The sequence below is a fragment of the Oncorhynchus kisutch genome, linkage group LG14 (genome assembly GCF_002021735.2).
Source record: "Oncorhynchus kisutch isolate 150728-3 linkage group LG14, Okis_V2, whole genome shotgun sequence".
Taxonomy (NCBI): domain Eukaryota; kingdom Metazoa; phylum Chordata; class Actinopteri; order Salmoniformes; family Salmonidae; genus Oncorhynchus; species Oncorhynchus kisutch.
Window position 1 is genome coordinate 71,516,232 of NC_034187.2, and position 19,406 is coordinate 71,535,637.

A 19,406-nucleotide genomic window follows, 5' to 3' on the forward strand; every position below is an offset into this window, starting at 1 on the left:
AAACATACCTCGTAAAACTGACCATCCTACCGATCCTTGACTTCGGCGATGTAATTTACAAAATAGCCTCCAACATTCTACTCAACAAATTGGACGCAGTCTATCACAGTGCCATCCATTTTGTCACCAAAGCCCCATATACTACCCACCACTGTGACCTGTACTCTCTCCTTGGCTGGCCCTCGCTTCATACTTGTCGACAAACCCACTGGCTACTCCTCTCCTTCTAGTTCTCTGCTGCCATTACTGGAACGAACTGCAAAAATCACTAAAGCTGGAGACTCTTACCTCCCTCACTAGCTTTAAGCACCAGCTGTCAGAGTAGCTCACAGATCACTGCAACTGTACATAGCTCATCTGCAAATAGCCCATCCAATCTACCTCATCCCCATACTGTATTTATTTAATTATCTTGCTCCTTTGCACCCCAGTATCTCTACTTGCACATTCATCTTCTGCACACTCTACCTTTCCAGTGTTTAATTGCTATATTGTAATTACTTCGCCACTATTGCCTATTTATTGCCTTACCTCTCTTATCCTACCTCATTTGCACATGCTGTGTATAGATTTTTCTACTGTATTATTGATTATATGTTTGTTTATTCCATGTGTAACTCTGTGTTGTTGTATGTGTTGTTGTATGTGTTGAACTGCTTTGCTTTATCTTGGCCAGGTTGCAGTTGCAAATGAGAACTTGTTCTCAACTAGCCTACCTGGTTAAATAAAGGTGAAATACATTTTTTATGAAAAACATATAAAATACTTCTTTATATCCCCAAAAGTACATTTAGTTGGTGCCATCGATTTGACTAATCCACTCGTTCAACATGCAGAGAAAGGAATCCAAAAATCTACACCTAAACTTTGTTTCAACAAGTCAAAATACGTTTCTATGAATTGATCAGGTACCCGAAAATGTAAATGAACTAAACTATTTCATACAGAAATAAGTATGTTCAATAGGAAAGCAATATTAGCAGGTGCGCATCCTCTTCATCGCACACGCAAACAAGGATTTCCTAGCTGGGGTCATTGAACTAAAACTCATATTTATTCAAGTTACAAGCCTGAAACCTTGAACAAAGACTGCCCTACAAAGTTGCAAGCTTCCGTTACCTTCTTGCAATGTAAAGTGTCAAACCTGTAATGGACATTGCTTTGTGAACAGTAACAGTTGCAACATTTCTAAATGCTGTGTTGCATTAATCAAGTGTGTTAACTTCTGAAACAGCTAAGTGGTGATTCAGTCCAGCCTCCCAGGGAGTGCAGTGGTTCCCCAGGACAGGCTAGAGCTAGCAGTGGGTAAGTGGAGCAGGCACCAGCACATCGGCTGCGCTCATAGACTTTTATCCTCTCTCAATCGGTAAATGACATGAAACATATTTGACAGAAGTACAGGAAAAAAAATGGAATTCTAGTACCTGTTTGTTATGTTCTAGCATGGAAAAAGATCTGACGTTTGGGCATAGAGTGTAAAACGAATCGACAGTATGCCAGAGAGCTCGTGGAGAATACGGCTTCATATAGGGCTGTCCTAGAAGAGCTTCTGTCTCCCAAGAGATTTCTATTTGTAAGACGTATGTCCCTTCCATTCCCAACGGACGTGGACAAATCCATCGCCACCCCGCAGAACGTGTAGTTGTGTGTGTGTGTGTGCGTATCTGTGCGTGTGTGTTTCTGTGTGTGTTTCTGTGTGTGAAAGAGAGAACGAGAACGAGAGAGGAGCAAGGGAGGGAGGGAAAAATCCTTTATTGTCTGTGCTTGCCTGGGATTCCCCATCTTCCCACAGCAGTCAATACATCAGGAGAGAAATAGAATCCCCCCCCCCCCCCCCCCCACACACACACACACACTCACACACACAAACACACACAAGAACCAACACACACACACTAACACACAAAAACAAATACATGGGGACAGAATGGGCAAAATTACAGTGTCAGTGTATTGAGTTATGAGTGTTGAACGCTCCAGTGCTCCAAAAGGACATTAGTACAATATGATTCTATTTACATGCAGGGTTAAACAAGCACCAGCAAACACAGACTAAAGACACGGGCATTGATACACTCATATCAGCACACAGGCAGGCACACACACACACACACACACACACACACACACACACACACACACACACACACACACACACACACACACACACACACACACACACACACACACACACACACACACACACACACACTCCCTTGTTAAACCCTAACCAGAAACTTTGGATTGATGGCAGCACTCGCGCAAAACTGAAAGCACGTACCACCGCATTTAATCTTGGCAAGGCAACTTGAAATATGGCCGAATACAAACAGTGTAGTTATTCCCTCCGTAAGGCAATCAAACAAGGAAAGTGTCAGTATAGAGACAAAGTGGAGCCGCAATTCAACGGCTCAAACACGAGACGTATGTGGCAGGGTCTACAGTCAACCACGGATCGCTGCCAGCACCCGCCCACCCGACAAGCATCACCACTCAGGACGGTTCTGACTTGGAATACATGGACAACTACAAATACCTAGGTGTCTGGCTAGACTGTAAACTTTCCTTCCAGACTCATATCAAACATCTCCAATCCAAAATCAAATCTAGAATCGGCTTCCTATTTCGCAACAAAGCCTCCTTCACTCACGCCGCCTAACTTACCATAGTAAAACTGACTATCCTACCGATCCTCGACTTCGGCGATGTCATTTACAAAATAGCTTCCAATACTCTACTCAGCCAATTGGATGTAGTCTGTCACAGTGCCATCCGTTTTGTTACCAAAGCACCTTATACCACCCACCACTGCGACTTGTATTCTCTAGTCGGCTGGCCCTAGCTACATATTCGTCGGCAGACCCACTGGCTCCAGGTCATCTATAAGTCTATGCTAGGTTAAGCTCCGCCTTATCTCAGCTCACTGGTCACGATAACAACACCCACCCGTAGCACGCGCTCCAGCAGGTATATCTCACTGGTCATCCCCAAAGCCAACACCTCCTTTGGACGCATTTCCTTCCAGTTCTCTGCCGCCAGAGACTGGAACAAATTGCAAAAATCTCTGAAGCTGGAGACTTAGATTTCCCTCACTAACTTTAAACATCAGCTATCTGAGCAGCTAACCGATCACTGCAGCTATACATAGTCCATCTGTAAATAGCCCACCCAATCTACCTACCTCATCCCCATACTGCGGCAGTGTAGCCTAGTGGTTAGAGCGGTGGACTAGCAACCGGAAGGTTGCAAGTTCTAAACCCCTGAGCTGACAAGGTACAAATCTGTTGTTCTGCCCCTGAACAGGCAGTTAACCCACTGTTCCTAGGCCGTCATTGAAAATAAGAATGTGTTCTTAACTGACTTGCCTAGTTAAATAAAGGAAAAATTAAATATTGTTTTTATTTACTTTGCTGCTTTTTTGCACACAAGTATCACTACTTATACACCATCATCTGCTCATCATCATCTGGTCATCTGTCACTCCAGTGTTAATCTGCTAAATTGTAATTACTTTGCTACTATGGCCTATTTATTGCCTTACCTCCTCACGTAATTTGCACACACACACACTATATAGACTTTCTTTTTTTTCTATTGTGTTATTGACTGTACGCTTGTTTTTTCCATGTGTAACTCTGTGTTGTTGTTTCTGTTGCACTGCTTTGCTTTATCTTGGCCAGGTCGCAGTTGTAAATGAGAACTTGTTCTCAACAAGCTTCCCTGGTTAAATAAAGGTGAAATATATATATATATTTTAAATTTAAAAATCAGTCAGGAAGTTAAAGCTTGGTCATTAATGGGTCTTCCAAATGGATGTTGACCCCAAGCATACTTCCAAAATTGCCCAGCCAATTATATATTTAAATGTACAGTACCAAAACTATGAAATAACCCATATGGAATCATGTAGCAACCAAAAAAGTGTTAAACAAATCAAAATATATTTTATATTTGAGATTCTTCAAAGTAGCCACCCTTCCCCTTGATGGATAGCTTTGCACACTCTTGGCATTCTATCAACCAGCTTCACCTGGAATTCTTTCCCAACAGTCTTGAAGGAGTTCCTTCAAGACTTCTTTTCCTTCACACTGCTGTCTAACTCAAATCTAATCAAATGTATTTATATAGCCCTTCTTACATCAGCTGATATATCAAAAGTGCTGTACAGAAACTCAGCCTAAAACCCCAAACAGCAGGCAATGCAGGTGTAGAAGCATGGTGGCTAGGAAAAACTCCCTAGAAAGGCCAAAACCTAGGAAGAATCCTAGAGCGGAACCAGGCTATGAGGGGTGGCCCGTCCTCTTCTGGCTGTGCTGGGTGGAGATTATAACAGAACATGGTTCCCAAACCATCTCATTTGGACTGAGGTCGAGTGATTGTGGAGGCCAGGTCATCTGATGCAGCACTCCATCACTCTTCTTCTTGGTCAAATAGCCCTTACACAGCCTGGAGTTATGTTGGGACATTGTCCTGTTGAAAAACAAATGATAGTCCCACTAAGCGCAAACCAGATGGGGTGGCGTATCACTGCAGAATGCTGTGGTGGCCATGCTGGTTAAGTGTGCCTTGAATTCTAAATAAATTACAGGCAGTGTCACCAGCAAAGCACCCCCACACCGTCACACCTCCTCCATGCTTCACGGTGGGAACCACACATGCAGAGATCATCTGTTCACCTACTCTGCGTCTCACAAAGACACAGTGGTTGGAACCAAAAATCCCCCATTTGGACTCATCAGACCAAAGGACAGATTTCCACTGTTCTAATGTCCATTGCTCGTGTTTCTTGGCCGAAGCAAGTCTCTTCTTATTATTGGTGTCCTTTAGTAGTGGTTTCTTTGCAGCAAATTTGACCATGAAGGCCTGATTCACGCATTCTCCTCTGAACAGCAGATGTTGAGATGTTTCTGTTACTTGAACTCTGTGAGGTGCAATCTGAAGTGCAGTTAATTGCCGAACTCAAATGAACTTATCCTCTGCAACCGAGGTAACTCTGTGTCTTCCCTTTCTTCTGGTGGTCCTCAAGAGAGACAGTTTCATCATAGAGCTTGATGGTTTTTGCGATATTGCGTTCTTGACATTTTCCAGATTGACTGACCTTTATGTCTTAAAGTAATGATGGACTGTCATTTCTGTTTGCTTATTTGAGCTGTTCTTGCCATAATATGGACTTGGTCTTTTACCAAATAGGTCTATCTTCTGTATACCACCCCTACCTTGTCACAACACAACTGATTGGCTCAAATGCATTAGAAGGAAAGAAATTCCAAGAAATTCCACAAATGAACAAATGAACTGTTAATTGGAATGCATTCCAGCTGACTACCTCATGAAGCTGGTTGAGAGAACTACAAAACTGTGCAAAGCTGTCATCAAGGCAAAGGGTGGCTACTTCAAAGAATCTCAAATATAAAATCATATTTTGATTTGTTTAACACTTTTTTTGGTTACAACATGTTTCCATATGTGTTATTTCATAGTTGTGATGTGTTCACTATTATTCTACAATGTAGAAAATAGGAAAAATAAGGAAAAACCCTGGAATGAGTAGGTGTGTCCAAACTTTTGACTGGTACTGTATATACTAGGCCGTTTTCAGAGGACAGCCCAAAAAATGGCCAAAAACTCCAGTCACCCATGTCATAGACTGTTCTCTCTGCTACCGCACAGAAAGAGGTACCGGAGTGCCAAGTCTAGGACCAAAAGACTCCTTAACAGCTTCTACCCCCATGCCTTAGCTGGATCGCCATGCTCCCCTTCCTCAGCCTGCTCATCAGGCTTTCGTGCCTCGGCCGGATCACTAGGCTCCTTTGCCTCAACCGATCTGTCAGGTTCCCGCGCCACAGCTGACTAGACAGGTTTCCATACCTCAGCTGCCGTGACAGGTTCTTGCGCTTCTGCAGGGGTGACAGGTCCGCTCCTGATCCCCAGGTTCGTCCCCTTTGATGGCGTCCAGCGTCTGGAGCCGCGCGTAAGGGAGGGGTACTACGTATTCTCCCTCTCCGGCCTCTAGGTCATCAGGCTGCTGATTATCCCGCACACCTGTCACCATCGTCTCGCGCACCTGCGCCTCATGACACTCACCTGGACTCCATCACCTCCTTGATTATCTTCACTATATCTGTAAATCCCCTTGGTTCTTTCCTCAGGGGTTATTGACTCTGTTTTCATGTTGGTGCGTTGTTTGTGTTTCGTGTTTATTGTTTTGTTTGCTTATTAAAACACTCACTCGCTGTACTTGCTTCCTGACTCTCAGCGAACTCGTTACAGTTCTAAAATCTTTGACCTGTAGTGTACATATATTTATTTTTTGTTGTTTTCTAAATCTTATTGCTTTTCTACGATTTCTTGGTAAGGTCATGATATCAACGTAAGGTTTCAAAATGTGATCACAGTCATTCCTTTATGTAATGTGATTACCTCGCTCAGTGAGGGATTTTTCTGTGTTCTAATTTCACTAATGTTGATCAGAGAGAGTGATGAGGAGAGGAGGAGGGGTAACTGACCCAAGATCAGCATCTATGGACATCTTCACTCTACTCCTGTTACAGTGTCTCTGAAGGCCTGGCTCTGTGAAGACCTAGTTAACCTGGCAGAGCTTAGGAACTACAATGGTAGAGAAAGCAGAGCGGTTGAAGTGATCTCACACACACACACACACACACACAGACACACAATCCACCACCTAAAGAGCAGTGGCCTTGGCAAATAGTTTGAATTCATCATCATGAGGCATTCTAGTCTCTAACAGCAAACAGGGGATTGAGGCTTAATCATCAAGACTGCATGGTGTAGTGTGAATCAAAACAGGCCTTAATCCACTTATTAATAGACAGTGCAAGGGGAAAACTTCCTAGGTTCCTGAAATGTGTCAGATGGCAACAGTGGAGACAGGACAGACGGGGAGAGATCCTGTCAAGCTAAACCGAAAGCGATGAAATCCACACATTTGTCAGCTAGACGTTGGACAGACTTATTGATAGATGTTGTCAGGAAAAAATTACCTGCAAAACTGTCAGTTTCTGAAAATGTATTGGATAGTGGCTCAGAAGTAAGGAAGGACTAGAAAATAATGAAATGTCTTTCACAACTGGATAAAGTTATGAAATATGGACATCATTTCTCAGAGAGAGACATGAATGTATAAACAGCTGTTCCGATATTCTCCCATATCTATTCTCAAGGACTTTTGGACCATTGAAAAGCAATGAAATGCAGAAAACATTCATTTTTTTCCCATCTTATGCACAAATTGATTAACTTCAAGTGTTCCTATATCCTTTCATAATTTTACACAGTTTGTTTTCCTGCCCAAATCATCCAAACCACTGCTAGATCGAATGCAACAATCTGAGTGGAGAATGGAAGTGGAGAAAACGATGCTTCCTCTCTTGCATATATTTGTAAATCAGGATTAAGGACAAATGGTATAGCAGGTTGATTGAATCGACCGCCCTTCCGTCTTTCTTGCCGCTCTAAACCCCATGGCGGCATCAGGAGGAGGGAGATAAAAGGATTTAGCTCTTCCACAGAGTCACAGCGAGTCTTCTTATCCCTCCGCACCACCACAAAGATTGTTTTCAACTAGCCCGACAACGCCAGACAATGCCACGCTCTCCAGTCACAAGTGATAGATTTTTTAATCCACACTTTGATATCTCCCGATACCACTTTGATACACAAACAGGGTATCATGGGGTGCTGCGGTGTTGGTGCTGTTAGGGTGATGTGCTGTTCTCACACACGTTTAAATTCCTATCTAGAGGTATGACAAGTCGAGGAAAGGAGCCAGTGGTTTTTGTTTCAGTGAATAGATGTCAAATACCATAGCTCCATAAGAACGGATGCTGCTGATGATTGATATACATGTAATACCCTTGGTAAAACCAAGTATTGAGTTCATTTGTTATAATTAATTGGTAATGTACAAGTGAATAGGTAAGTAGGTAAGTTTAAGTTTAAGTTTTGACCAATAAGGTCGCTTGTTTAGCTGTGGCCAATGGGAGTTGACCTGGTTAACTGGAGGCATGGGAAAAAAGAGAGAGAGACGTTGAGAAAAGGATGGACAATACATTATGAAAAATGATAAAAGATGACGATAAAAATAGAACAAAACCCATACCTATCGAGTTTTGAAGGGAAATACCTATTTCATTTCACAAGAGAGTTATTATCACTTTGTTGAGAAAGACTTAGTAAAGACTGAAGCTACCGTTTCATCGTGGAGGTATTTGACAGCCTTGAGGTTAGCCTAGCATCGCGTGACACCGAGAGAGAACAGCTTGGGGAAGATTAACGAGTTCATGTTTCAATCTGATATCTGTTACTGCTAAGGAGTACTGTCTGCATTGATAGCTGTGCTTGCTGTGGATCTTGTGAGGAAACCTGCACAGAACTGCCATACTTCGCTGAGGGAATATCTACGAGTAGTGAGTAACCACAACGGTGGGGTGCTTCGGGACTTTTATGTGTGTCGTCATTTTTTGGGGATCTCCAACGCGCGCCAACGGGTTAAGCAAGCTTGAAATAATTTGGACATGGGTTGTGCACGACTCATTAGGGTTTCTTATTTTTATTTATTTTGATGTGGTGCATTGAAAATGTAATAAACATCTTGAACCTTATGTATTTTGCCTTGGTGGAGTCATTTCCTGTTTCAATTTCACTTAATGCATGGGAGAGGAATATACAATAACAAAAATCTATAATCATTCCATCTGAAGTTAATACCCTATTTGTCATCACCCTAGAGAGTTTACAATAGGGATTCTTATTGGAGATGTTCTTCTCTCCTAACATCCCATGTTGTTGTGATATTCTAGGAAGGTAATATCGTGAGAGTCAAATTCGAGCCTGGTGAGAGGGTTACATACAGTACATGTATACTGTAGTAAGGACTCCCTTCTATTTCTCCACCACACTAATCCATGGAGAAACCTCAGAAGGTGTTGACCACAGAAACAGTGCCTCCAAACAACTATCTTAGCCAATTTTGTGCTAACAACCTGATGGCTAAGTGAAACCTGTGTCTGCTGAGAGAGACTGTGTGTGGGGAAGCAGGTGCAGTCATCTGGTTTTACTTGAAACCACCATGCATGCCTCAACATTCTCCTGGAGAGAACAGTTCCTCAATGGACCTCCACAGCATGTGAGATGGGTGTTGATGTGTGTACGTACTGGTTCTGTGAGATGGGTGTTGGGGCCTTAAACCTGCATTCAGACACCATGCATGGTGAGTCAGATGGGATAATGCAACTCATCTTTCCCACAAGGACTTTATCACACACTGGGAAAGGAAGTCATTTGTGTTGAGTGATAATGTTAAAATGCCACTTTCAAAAATGTTATTTATTTTTAGAGGGACTTAAAAGGACGCACCAGATGGAATAACATTACAGGGAACATATAAATAGTAATATTCTCTGTAAGTAATGAAAATCAACCTTTTAAAGAATCTGTTCTCTACCCTCTGGGTCCATGTTGAAGTTGCATCAGGAGTAACCACTTTCGGCACAATCCTATCTTTCATGTCTCTACGATATACACTATACCCTGTATATACAAAAGTATGTGGACTCCCCTCTAAATTAGTGGATTTGGCTATTTCAGCCACACCTGTTGCTGACAGGGGTATAAAATCAAGCACACAGCCATGTAATCTCCATAGTCAAATATTGGCAGTAGAATAGTCTTATTGAAGAGCTCAGTGACTTTCAACGTGGCACAGTCATAGGATGCTACATTTCCAACAAGTCAATTCGTAAATTTCTGCCCTGCTAGAGCTTCCCCGGTCAACTGTAAGTGCTGTTATTGTGAAGTGGAAAGGTTTAGGAGCAACAACGTCTCAGAGCAAAGTGGTAGGCCACACGAGCTCACAGAACGGGACCGCCAATCTGAAGCGCGTAGCCCTTAAAAATGCTCAGTTGCAACACTCACTACAGAGTTCTAAACTGCATCTGACAGCACAACGCCAGCGCAATAAATGTTCATCGGGAGCTTCATGGGTTCCCATGGCAGAACAGCGCACACAAGCCTGAGAATCTGGGTTTGGCGGATGTCAGGAGAATGCTACCTGCCCCAATGCATAATGCCAACTGTAAAGTTTGGTGGAGGAGGAATAATGGTCTGGGACTGTTTTTCATGGTTCGGGGTATTTTGTTTAGACCTTATAGCCAGAACCTCCATCAGTAGCTAGCCAGCTAATTAGCTACTTAGTCATTGTTAGCGGCTCTTATCTTCTGCACAGACACCAGACGCTTTTTTTTTTGCCTGGATAATATTTGCCAGCCTGCCTGTATTGGACTGTTTTCCCCACTACAACGCCGGATTCCTGCCGTAAACCCTTGACCATTACTCCTGATCATCACAGCTAGCTAGCTGCCACCGAGTGACCAAGCCCTAAAGCTAGCCCAACCCCCCGGCCTACTCTGTGATCACTCGGCCGATGCCTCCAGGAATCTACCCCCAACACGGCTAGAATCCACTACTCCACCGGATCCTTGCCGTAACCACTGTACCTTTGCATCGGATCATCGCTGCTAGCTAGCTACTACTGAGTGGCTAATGCCCTTGCCCCGAAGCTAGCGGCATCTCCCAGCTAGCAAACAAAATTACTACAACTACAATAGTAGGAGCAGACGCTTCTACTTACCCCGGCCTGCTAACTTTAAACGCTGTGTCTCCCGCGTGCTAGCGACTGCCACGCAGCTTCCCCGCTCCATCTATTGCTGTACACTGAACCCTATGATCACTTGGCTACATAGCTGATGCCTGCTGGACTGTTCATTAAACACGGTACACCATTTTGTTTATCTGTCGGCCCCTGCCTCAAACTCAGGCCCTGTGTGTAGTTAACCGACCCTCTCTGTTCATTCATCACCATTTTACCTGTTGTTGTTGTCTTAGCTGATTAGCTGTTGTCTTAGCTAGCTCTCCCAATCAACACCTGTGATTGCTTTATGCCTCGCCTTATTTTTTTATCCATTATTTTACCAGGTAAGTTGACTGAGAACACGTTCTCATTTACAGCAACGACCTGGGGAATAGTTACAGGGGAGAGGAGGGGGGTGAATGAGGCAATCGTAAACCTGGATTAATAGGTGACTGTGATGGTTTGAGGGCCAGATTGGGAATTTAGCCAGGACACTGGGGTTAACACCCCTACTCTTATGATAAGTGCCATGGGATCTTTAATGACCTCAGAGAGTCAGGACACCTGTTTAACGTCCCATCTGAAAGATGGCACCCTACACAGGGCATTGTCCCCAATCACTGCCCTGGGGCATTGGGATATATTTTTTAGATTGTTGTTGTTTCTGTCGCACTGCTTTGCTTTATCTTGGCCAGGTCGCAGTTGTAAATGAGAACTTGTTCTCAACTGGCCTACCTAGTTAAATAAAGGTGAAATAAAAAATAAATAAAAATATTGACAATTCTGTGCTTCCAACTTTGTGGCAACAGTTTTGGGAAGCCTCTTTCCTGTTTCAGCATGACAATGCCCCTGTGCACAAAGCGAGGTCCATATAGAAATGGTTTATTGAGATGGGTGTGGAAGAACTTGACTGGCTTGCACAGAGCCCTGACCTCAACCCCATCGAACACCTTTGGGATGAATTGGAACGTCAACTACGAGCCAGGCCTAATCACTCAACATCAGTGCCCGACCTCCCTAAGGCTCTTGTGGTTAAATAGAAGCAAGTCCCCGCAGCAATGTTCCAACATCTAGTGGAAAGCCTTCTCAGAAGAGTGGCGGCTGTTATAGCAGCAAAGGGGCGACCAACTCCATATGAATGCCCATAATTTTGGAATGAGATGTTCCACGAGCCGGTGTCCACATACCCATGGTCATGTAGTGTATATCATAATATCACAATATCTCCACAATATATCATTGTATCATGATATCTCCACAATATACTGTATTATTATCTCAAAGAAAATCTTAATATCAATCAATCAATTACTCATTCAATCATAATATAGTCCTAATATATTCGTGCCTCACCTCTGAGAACCTCTGGACATCCTGTGTGAGGGTCCCCACACGGCTCCAGTTGTAGAAGTTGAGGAACTTGACCACGGCTGGGTTCACTGCGTTGTCCGACGGAACCGTCCGGAAGAAGTTGGGGTACTTCTTCTTGTCAGCCAGAACAGGGGTTGTTGCCGCAAAGGAGAGCTGGAAAGAAAAGGACAGGATAGTACATTTCTGACCAATAAACGTTGGCTACATTCAGACTGATCCTGGTGTTCCGAAAGTAGGAGTTCAAGCCCAGAGATCTGAGCTTTAGACAGAGGCCTTAAATCGCTATCTGAGATCTGAGCTTTAGACAGAGGCCTTCCATCACTATCTGAGATCTGAGCTTTAGACAGAGGCCATAAATCACCATCTGAGATCTGAGCTTTAGACAGAGGCCTTAAATCGCCATCTGAAATCTTAGCTTTAGACAGAGGCCTTAAATCACCATCTGAGATCTGAGCTTTAGACAGAGGCCTTCCAGCGCTATCTGAGATCTGAGCTTTAGACAGAGGCCTTCCATCGCTATCTAAGATCTGAGCTTTAGACAGAGGCCTTAAATCACCATCTGAGATTTGAGCTTAAGGCAGAGGCCTTAAATCGCCATCTGAGATCTGAGCTTTAGACATAGGCCTTCGATCGCCATCTGAGGGATTAAGCCATTGCAACTAGGGCAGTCTCAGTGTGTCAGTCGCACGCACGGACGCATGCACGCACGCCAGGTACATACACACATGCCGGGAGGACAGACACACACACACTCTCTATCTAGTCTGAACAAATTAACACTCTCACACGTCTGTGGAAACATCAGGGAAGCTCACACCTTCAGAGTGCCCACAGTAACAGGAGCTGTAATTGTTTTGTGGGAGTGACAGCTGGGATGGACGACATTAACTGACTGACTGACTGACACACGTGTGTGTTTGTGTTTGTGTTTGTTTGTTTGTTTGTGTATTCATGAAAGATTCTGAGACGAAGGTAAAGTTAAAAGTATTCCTCTCTAACAATCGTTTACATGGGTTCTATTTGGTTCCGTTTCCATTCATTTTCTTTGCCCACAAATTTGCTGGGTCATTTGTAAATACACCTTGCATATTCAGTTCAAATACTGCACCATAAGCAGGTTTAAATTAATTCAGGTTACCCCCCAAAATTGCTGAACTTTAAAAGAGATACCTTTTCCAGGAAATTACTGCTTTCAAGATTTCAAACAGCAAGGTCTGCATTTTATGTAGCAAGCACTAGCTCTGAATACAACACACTAGGCTACTTTCGTCTGTGGAAAAATATTCTGAAGTCATGTATTTCCAGGTACAGGTTGAAAATCAAATAATTGAGTGAACATGGAGACATTTACTGCTATAGAATGTACAACATTTTCACACATCAATGTGTTCTCTCCTTTTGACCAACAGTAGGCCTACAGTGTCTTCCACAGTATATGTTCCTACACTACTGTGGAAGTGGAAGGTTCTCTGGCTCTGCTAGTGGGAGGGAGAGGAGAGGGAGAGAAACAATTGTATGTATGTCTCTCTCTCTCTCTCTCTCTCTCTCTCTCTCTCTCTCTCTCTCTCACACTACTAAATGACAGCCAGTGAACACGAGAAGAGAATGACAAAGATACCACGTATACTGAAAAAGTAGTGTGCTCTTGACAAAGACATCATGTCAAAGTTAAAACTAGAATTTGGAAAGGTTCACCTTACGTAAATGTTCACCTTACAGTTTGACAAAGAATATTGTGTAGTTGTTTTAAAGGCTTTATGAAGCCATATATATGAGGGGTGACAGTAAAGTGTTAACAATCATATCGCAGAAATTTAGCCTAATCCTGCCAAATCCGGAATGGTTGCCTCTGTTCCGTTAGCATGTTTGCCTCTGTTCCATTAGCATGTTTACCTAGCTGAGAGAAGACAACTTGTTGCACTCCAATTTCAATGTGTCCTATCTCTCATTAAATGAATGACTGATATGAATCAACGCAGGGTTAATTACCGAGCAGAGAGAAATTAAGCAGACACACTGATTCATGATAGCGATCAAAAGGAGGATATTATCATTCTGATTGAGGCTAGGGGTGTGTGTGTGATTGCGTGCACATTTCTTGGAAGCAGGTTTAAGATTAGAGAAGCTAGTCATAGCACCTCCACTCTGGGGTGCTTTACCGTGATCTTCAAAAGCCAGTCAAGAATAGCATTTTTACTATTTTCAAACACGTATTCTCTCAACTCATATTTATGTCATATATAATTTTGGAGGGAATGTGGTTAATGCATCTGATTAATATAGCTTTCATGTTAATTATGTTCTCTGCACCGAGAATACATTTCACCATGTATTCCTTAATGTAAACCTCATAACTGGAGATCGATAGAATCCATATATTGAACCGATGTCAGTCAAACATTTACCAACAACATTCAGCAAACCTACACCGGTCCATCATGCCTCAGTATTATCCCCTCTCTAGAACCCATTTAATCTGGGCACCCTGTTGTTTCCCAAACCATCAGTTGAGGACCCTGGAACAACACACGGATTACAAGCGTCGATTAAGGACAGAGACGACCCTTTATTTCAGTACCAGTGTGTCACGCCCTGGCCATAGAGAGGTTTTTATTCTCTATTTAGGTTAGGCCAGGGTGTGACTAGGGTGGGCATTCTATGTTCATGTTTCTATGTTTTCTTTTCTTTGTGTTTGACCAGGTGTGGTTCTCAATCAGGGACAGCTGTCTATCGTTGTCTCTGATTGGGAATCATACTTAGGTAGCTTTTTTTCCCCCTCCTTCAGTGTGGGATCTTGTTCTTTCGGTTGTGTGCAGGTAGTTGGCACAACGAGGCTGTTCGGTCGTTGTATTCTTTATTGTTTAGTCTTTTCTAAAAGTTTCACTTCATTATTGAATTATGTGGAACTCAAAGAACACTGCGCCTTGGTCTCATCCTTCGGACCAGTCTTAAAAGGGCTTTACTGGGTCTTTCCGCTGTAGTTTTAATTTCCGTTTAGCTACGGCTGTTTTCTACACCCACACCGGGAGAAGCTCCCATGGGTCTCCAATGAGAACCAGTGATTTTTTTGCCCAAACACATTTTTATTTATTTATTTTTTTATTTTACCTTTATTTAACCAGGTAGGCAAGTTGAGAACAAGTTCTCATTTACAATTGCGACCTGGCCAAGATAAAGCAAAGCAGTTCGACAGATAAAACGACACAGAGTTACACATGGAGTAAAAACAAACATACAGTCAATAATGCAGTATAAACAAGTCTATATACAATGTGAGCAAATGAGGTGAGAAGGGAGGTAAAGGCAAAAAAAGGCCATGATGGCAAAGTAAATACAATATAGCAAGTAAAATACTGGAATGGTAGTTTTGCAATGGAAGAATGTGCAAAGTAGAAATAAAAAAATAATGGGGTGCAAAGGAGCAAAATAAATAAATAAATAAAAATTAAATACAGTTGGGAAAGAGGTAGTTGTTTGGGCTAAATTTTAGGTGGGCTATGTACAGGTGCAGTAATCTGTGAGCTGCTCTGACAGTTGGTGCTTAAAGCTAGTGAGGGAGATAAGTGTTTCCAGTTTCAGAGATTTTTGTAGTTCGTTCCAGTCATTGGCAGCAGAGAACTGGAAGGAGAGGCGGCCAAAGAAAGAATTGGTCTTGGGGGTGACTAGAGAGATATACCTGCTGGAGCGTGTGCTACAGGTGGGAGATGCTATGGTGACCAGCGAGCTGAGATAAGGGGGGACTTTACCTAGCAGGGTCTTGTAGATGACATGGAGCCAGTGGGTTTGGCGACGAGTATGAAGCGAGGGCCAGCCAACGAGAGCGTACAGGTCGCAATGGTGGGTAGTATATGGGGCTTTGGTGATAAAACGGATTGCACTGTGATAGACTGCATCCAATTTGTTGAGTAGGGTATTGGAGGCTATTTTGTAAATGACATCGCCAAAGTCGAGGATTGGTAGGATGGTCAGTTTTACAAGGGTATGTTTGGCAGCATGAGTGAAGGATGCTTTGTTGCGAAATAGGAAGCCAATTCTAGATTTAACTTTGGATTGGAGATGTTTGATATGGGTCTGGAAGGAGAGTTTACAGTCTAACCAGACACCTAAGTATTTGTAGTTGTCCGCGTATTCTAAGTCAGAGCCGTCCAGAGTAGTGATGTTGGACAGGCGGGTAGGTGCAGGTAGCGATCGGTTGAAGAGCATGCATTTAGTTTTACTTGTATTTAAGAGCAATTGGAGGCCACGGAAGGAGAGTTGTATGGCATTGAAGCTTGCCTGGAGGGTTGTTAACACAGTGTCCAAAGAAGGGCCGGAAGTATACAGAATGGTGTCGTCTGCGTAGAGGTGGATCAGGGACTCACCAGCAGCAAGAGCGACCTCATTGATGTATACAGAGAAGAGAGTCGGTCCAAGAATTGAACCCTGTGGCACCCCCATAGAGACTGCCAGAGGTCCGGACAGCAGACCCTCCGACTTGACACACTGAACTCTATCAGAGAAGTAGTTGGTGAACCAGGCGAGGCAATCATTTGAGAAACCAAGGCTGTCGAGTCTGCCGATGAGGATATGGTGATTGACAGAGTCGAAAGCCTTGGCCAGATCAATGAATACGGCTGCACAGTAATGTTTCTTATCGATGGCGGTTAAGATATCGTTTAGGACCTTGAGCGTGGCTGAGGTGCACCCATGACCAGCTCTGAAACCAGATTGCATAGCAGAGAAGGTATGGTGAGATTCGAAATGGTCGGTAATCTGTTTGTTGACTTGGCTTTCGAAGACCTTAGAAAGGCACGGTAGGATAGATATAGGTCTGTAGCAGTTTGGGTCAAGAGTGTCCCCCCCTTTGAAGAGGGGGATGACCGCAGCTGCTTTCCAATCTTTGGGAATCTCAGACGACACGAAAGAGAGGTTGAACAGGCTAGTAATAGGGGTGGCAACAATTTCGGCAGATAATTTTAGAAAGAAAGGGTCCAGATTGTCTAGCCCGGCTGATTTGTAGGGGTCCAGATTTTGCAGCTCTTTCAGAACATCAGCTGAATGGATTTGGGAGAAGGAGAAATGGGGAAGGCTTGGGCGAGTTGCTGTTGGGGGTGCAGTGCTGTTGTCCGGGGTAGGAGTAGCCAGGTGGAAAGCATGGCCAGCCGTAGAAAAATGCTTATTGAAATTCTCAATTATGGTGGATTTATCAGTGGTGACAGTGTTTCCTATCTTCAGTGCAGTGGGCAGCTGGGAGGAGGTGTTCTTATTCTCCATGGACTTTACAGTGTCCCAGAACTTTTTTGAGTTAGTGTTGCAGGAAGCAAATTTCTGCTTGAAAAAGCTAGCCTTGGCTTTTCTAACTGCCTGTGTATAATGATTTCTAGCTTCCCTGAACAGCTGCATATCACGGGGGCTGTTCGATGCTAATGCAGAACGCCATAGGATGTTTTTGTGTTGGTTAAGGGCAGTCAGGTCTGGGGAGAACCAAGGGCTATATCTGTTCCTGGTTCTAAATTTCTTGAATGGGGCATGTTTATTTAAGATGGTTAGGAAGGCATTTTTAAAAAATATCCAGGCATCCTCTACTGACGGGATGAGATCAATATCCTTCCAGGATACCCCGGCCAGGTCGATTAGAAAGGCCTGCTCGCAGAAGTGTTTCAGGGAGCGTTTTACAGTGATGAGTGGAGGTCGTTTGACCGCTGACCCATTACGGATGCAGGCAATGAGGCAGTGATCGCTGAGATCTTGGTTGAAGACAGCAGAGGTGTATTTAGAGGGGAAGTTGGTTAGGATGATATCTATGAGGGTGCCCGTGTTTAAGGTTTTGGGGAGGTACCTGGTAGGTTCATTGATTATTTGTGTGAGATTGAGGGCATCAAGTTTAGATTGTAGGATGGCTGGGGTGTTAAGCATGTTCCAGTTTAGGTCGCCTAGCAGCACGAACTCTGAAGATAGATGGGGGGCAATCAGTTCACATATGGTGTCCAGAGCACAGCTGGGGGCAGAGGGTGGTCTATAGCAGGCGGCAACGGTGAGAGACTTGTTTTTAGAGAGGTGGATTTTTAAAAGTAGAAGTTCAAATTGATTGGGTTGAAGCCTCCTGTGACAGCCTGGGGAGAAAAGGGGAAGGGGAGTCAGGAGAGTTGCTGTGGAAAATATATACCTTGGGTAAACTACAGGAAAATCAGATACAAAACTATAAGCGCTTGATTGGAACCCACATATAGGTATAACATAGTATGATCACAGAATGACTGTTGTAAAACACCTATTACTATTACAACTTCTACTACTACTACAACAACCACTTCTGCTAGCACTACCACTACCACTACTACAATTACAGCCACTACTGCTAGCACTACCACTACTAATACTTCTACTACTTTTTATTTATTTATTTTATTTACTACTATTACTACTACTAATAGTACTACTACTATTGTTGCTGCAACTACTACTGCCACTGATGCTGCTGCTACTACTACTACTACTACTACTACGACTACTACTATGACAAATATTACTGCTAATACAACTACTACTACCACTACTACTACTACTACGATTACTACTAGTACTACTACAACGACAATGACGAAAACTATAACTACTACTACTACTACCACTATTACTACTACTATGACAAATATTACTGCTAATACAACTACTACTACCACTACTACTACGATTACTACTAGTACTACTACAACGACAATGACGAAAACTATAACTACTACCACTATTACTACTACTACCACTGCTAATACGACTACAACTAAGACAAGTACTACAACTATTACTACTGCTACTACTGCTGTTACTACTACTACTACTACTACTGCTGCTGGTGCTGCTACGCTGCTACTACTACTACTATGCTGCTACTACTACTACTTCTGCTGCTGCTGCTACTACTACTAGTACTAGTAATGCTGCTGCTGCTGCTACTACTACTACTTCTGCTGCTGCTGCTACTACTACTAGTACTAGTAATGCTGCTGCTGCTGCTACTACTACTACTTCTGCTGCTGCTGCTACTACTACTAGTACTAGTAATGCTGCTGCTGCTGCTACTACTACTACTACATCTACTATTACTACTACTACCGCTAATACAAATACAGTTGAAGTCAGAAGTTTACATACACCTTAGCCAAATACATTTAAACTCCATTTTTCACAATTCCTGATATTTTTCACAATTCCTGACATTTAATCCACATAAAAATTCCCTGTCTTAGGTCAGTTAGGATCACCACTTTTTCAGAATAATAGTAGAGACAATCATTTCTTTCAGCTTTTATTTCTTTCATCACATTCACAGTGGGTCAGAAGTTTACATACACGCAATTCGTATTTGGTAGCATTACCTTTAAATCATGTAAATCTTGGGTCAAAT

At 43.1% G+C, this 19,406-nt stretch overlaps 1 protein-coding gene across 1 annotated transcript in view; it reads right to left on the reverse strand.

Moving 5' to 3' along the window:
* LOC109904662 (gamma-aminobutyric acid type B receptor subunit 2-like) overlaps window positions 1-19,406 on the reverse strand; it is a 350,185-nt gene that overhangs the window by 175,762 nt on the left and 155,017 nt on the right. Inside the window, exon 3 of the mRNA XM_031788884.1 lies at window positions 12,005-12,175. Within this exon, the coding sequence (XP_031644744.1) occupies window positions 12,005-12,175 (171 nt within the window). The remainder of the gene's footprint in view (window positions 1-12,004; window positions 12,176-19,406) is intronic.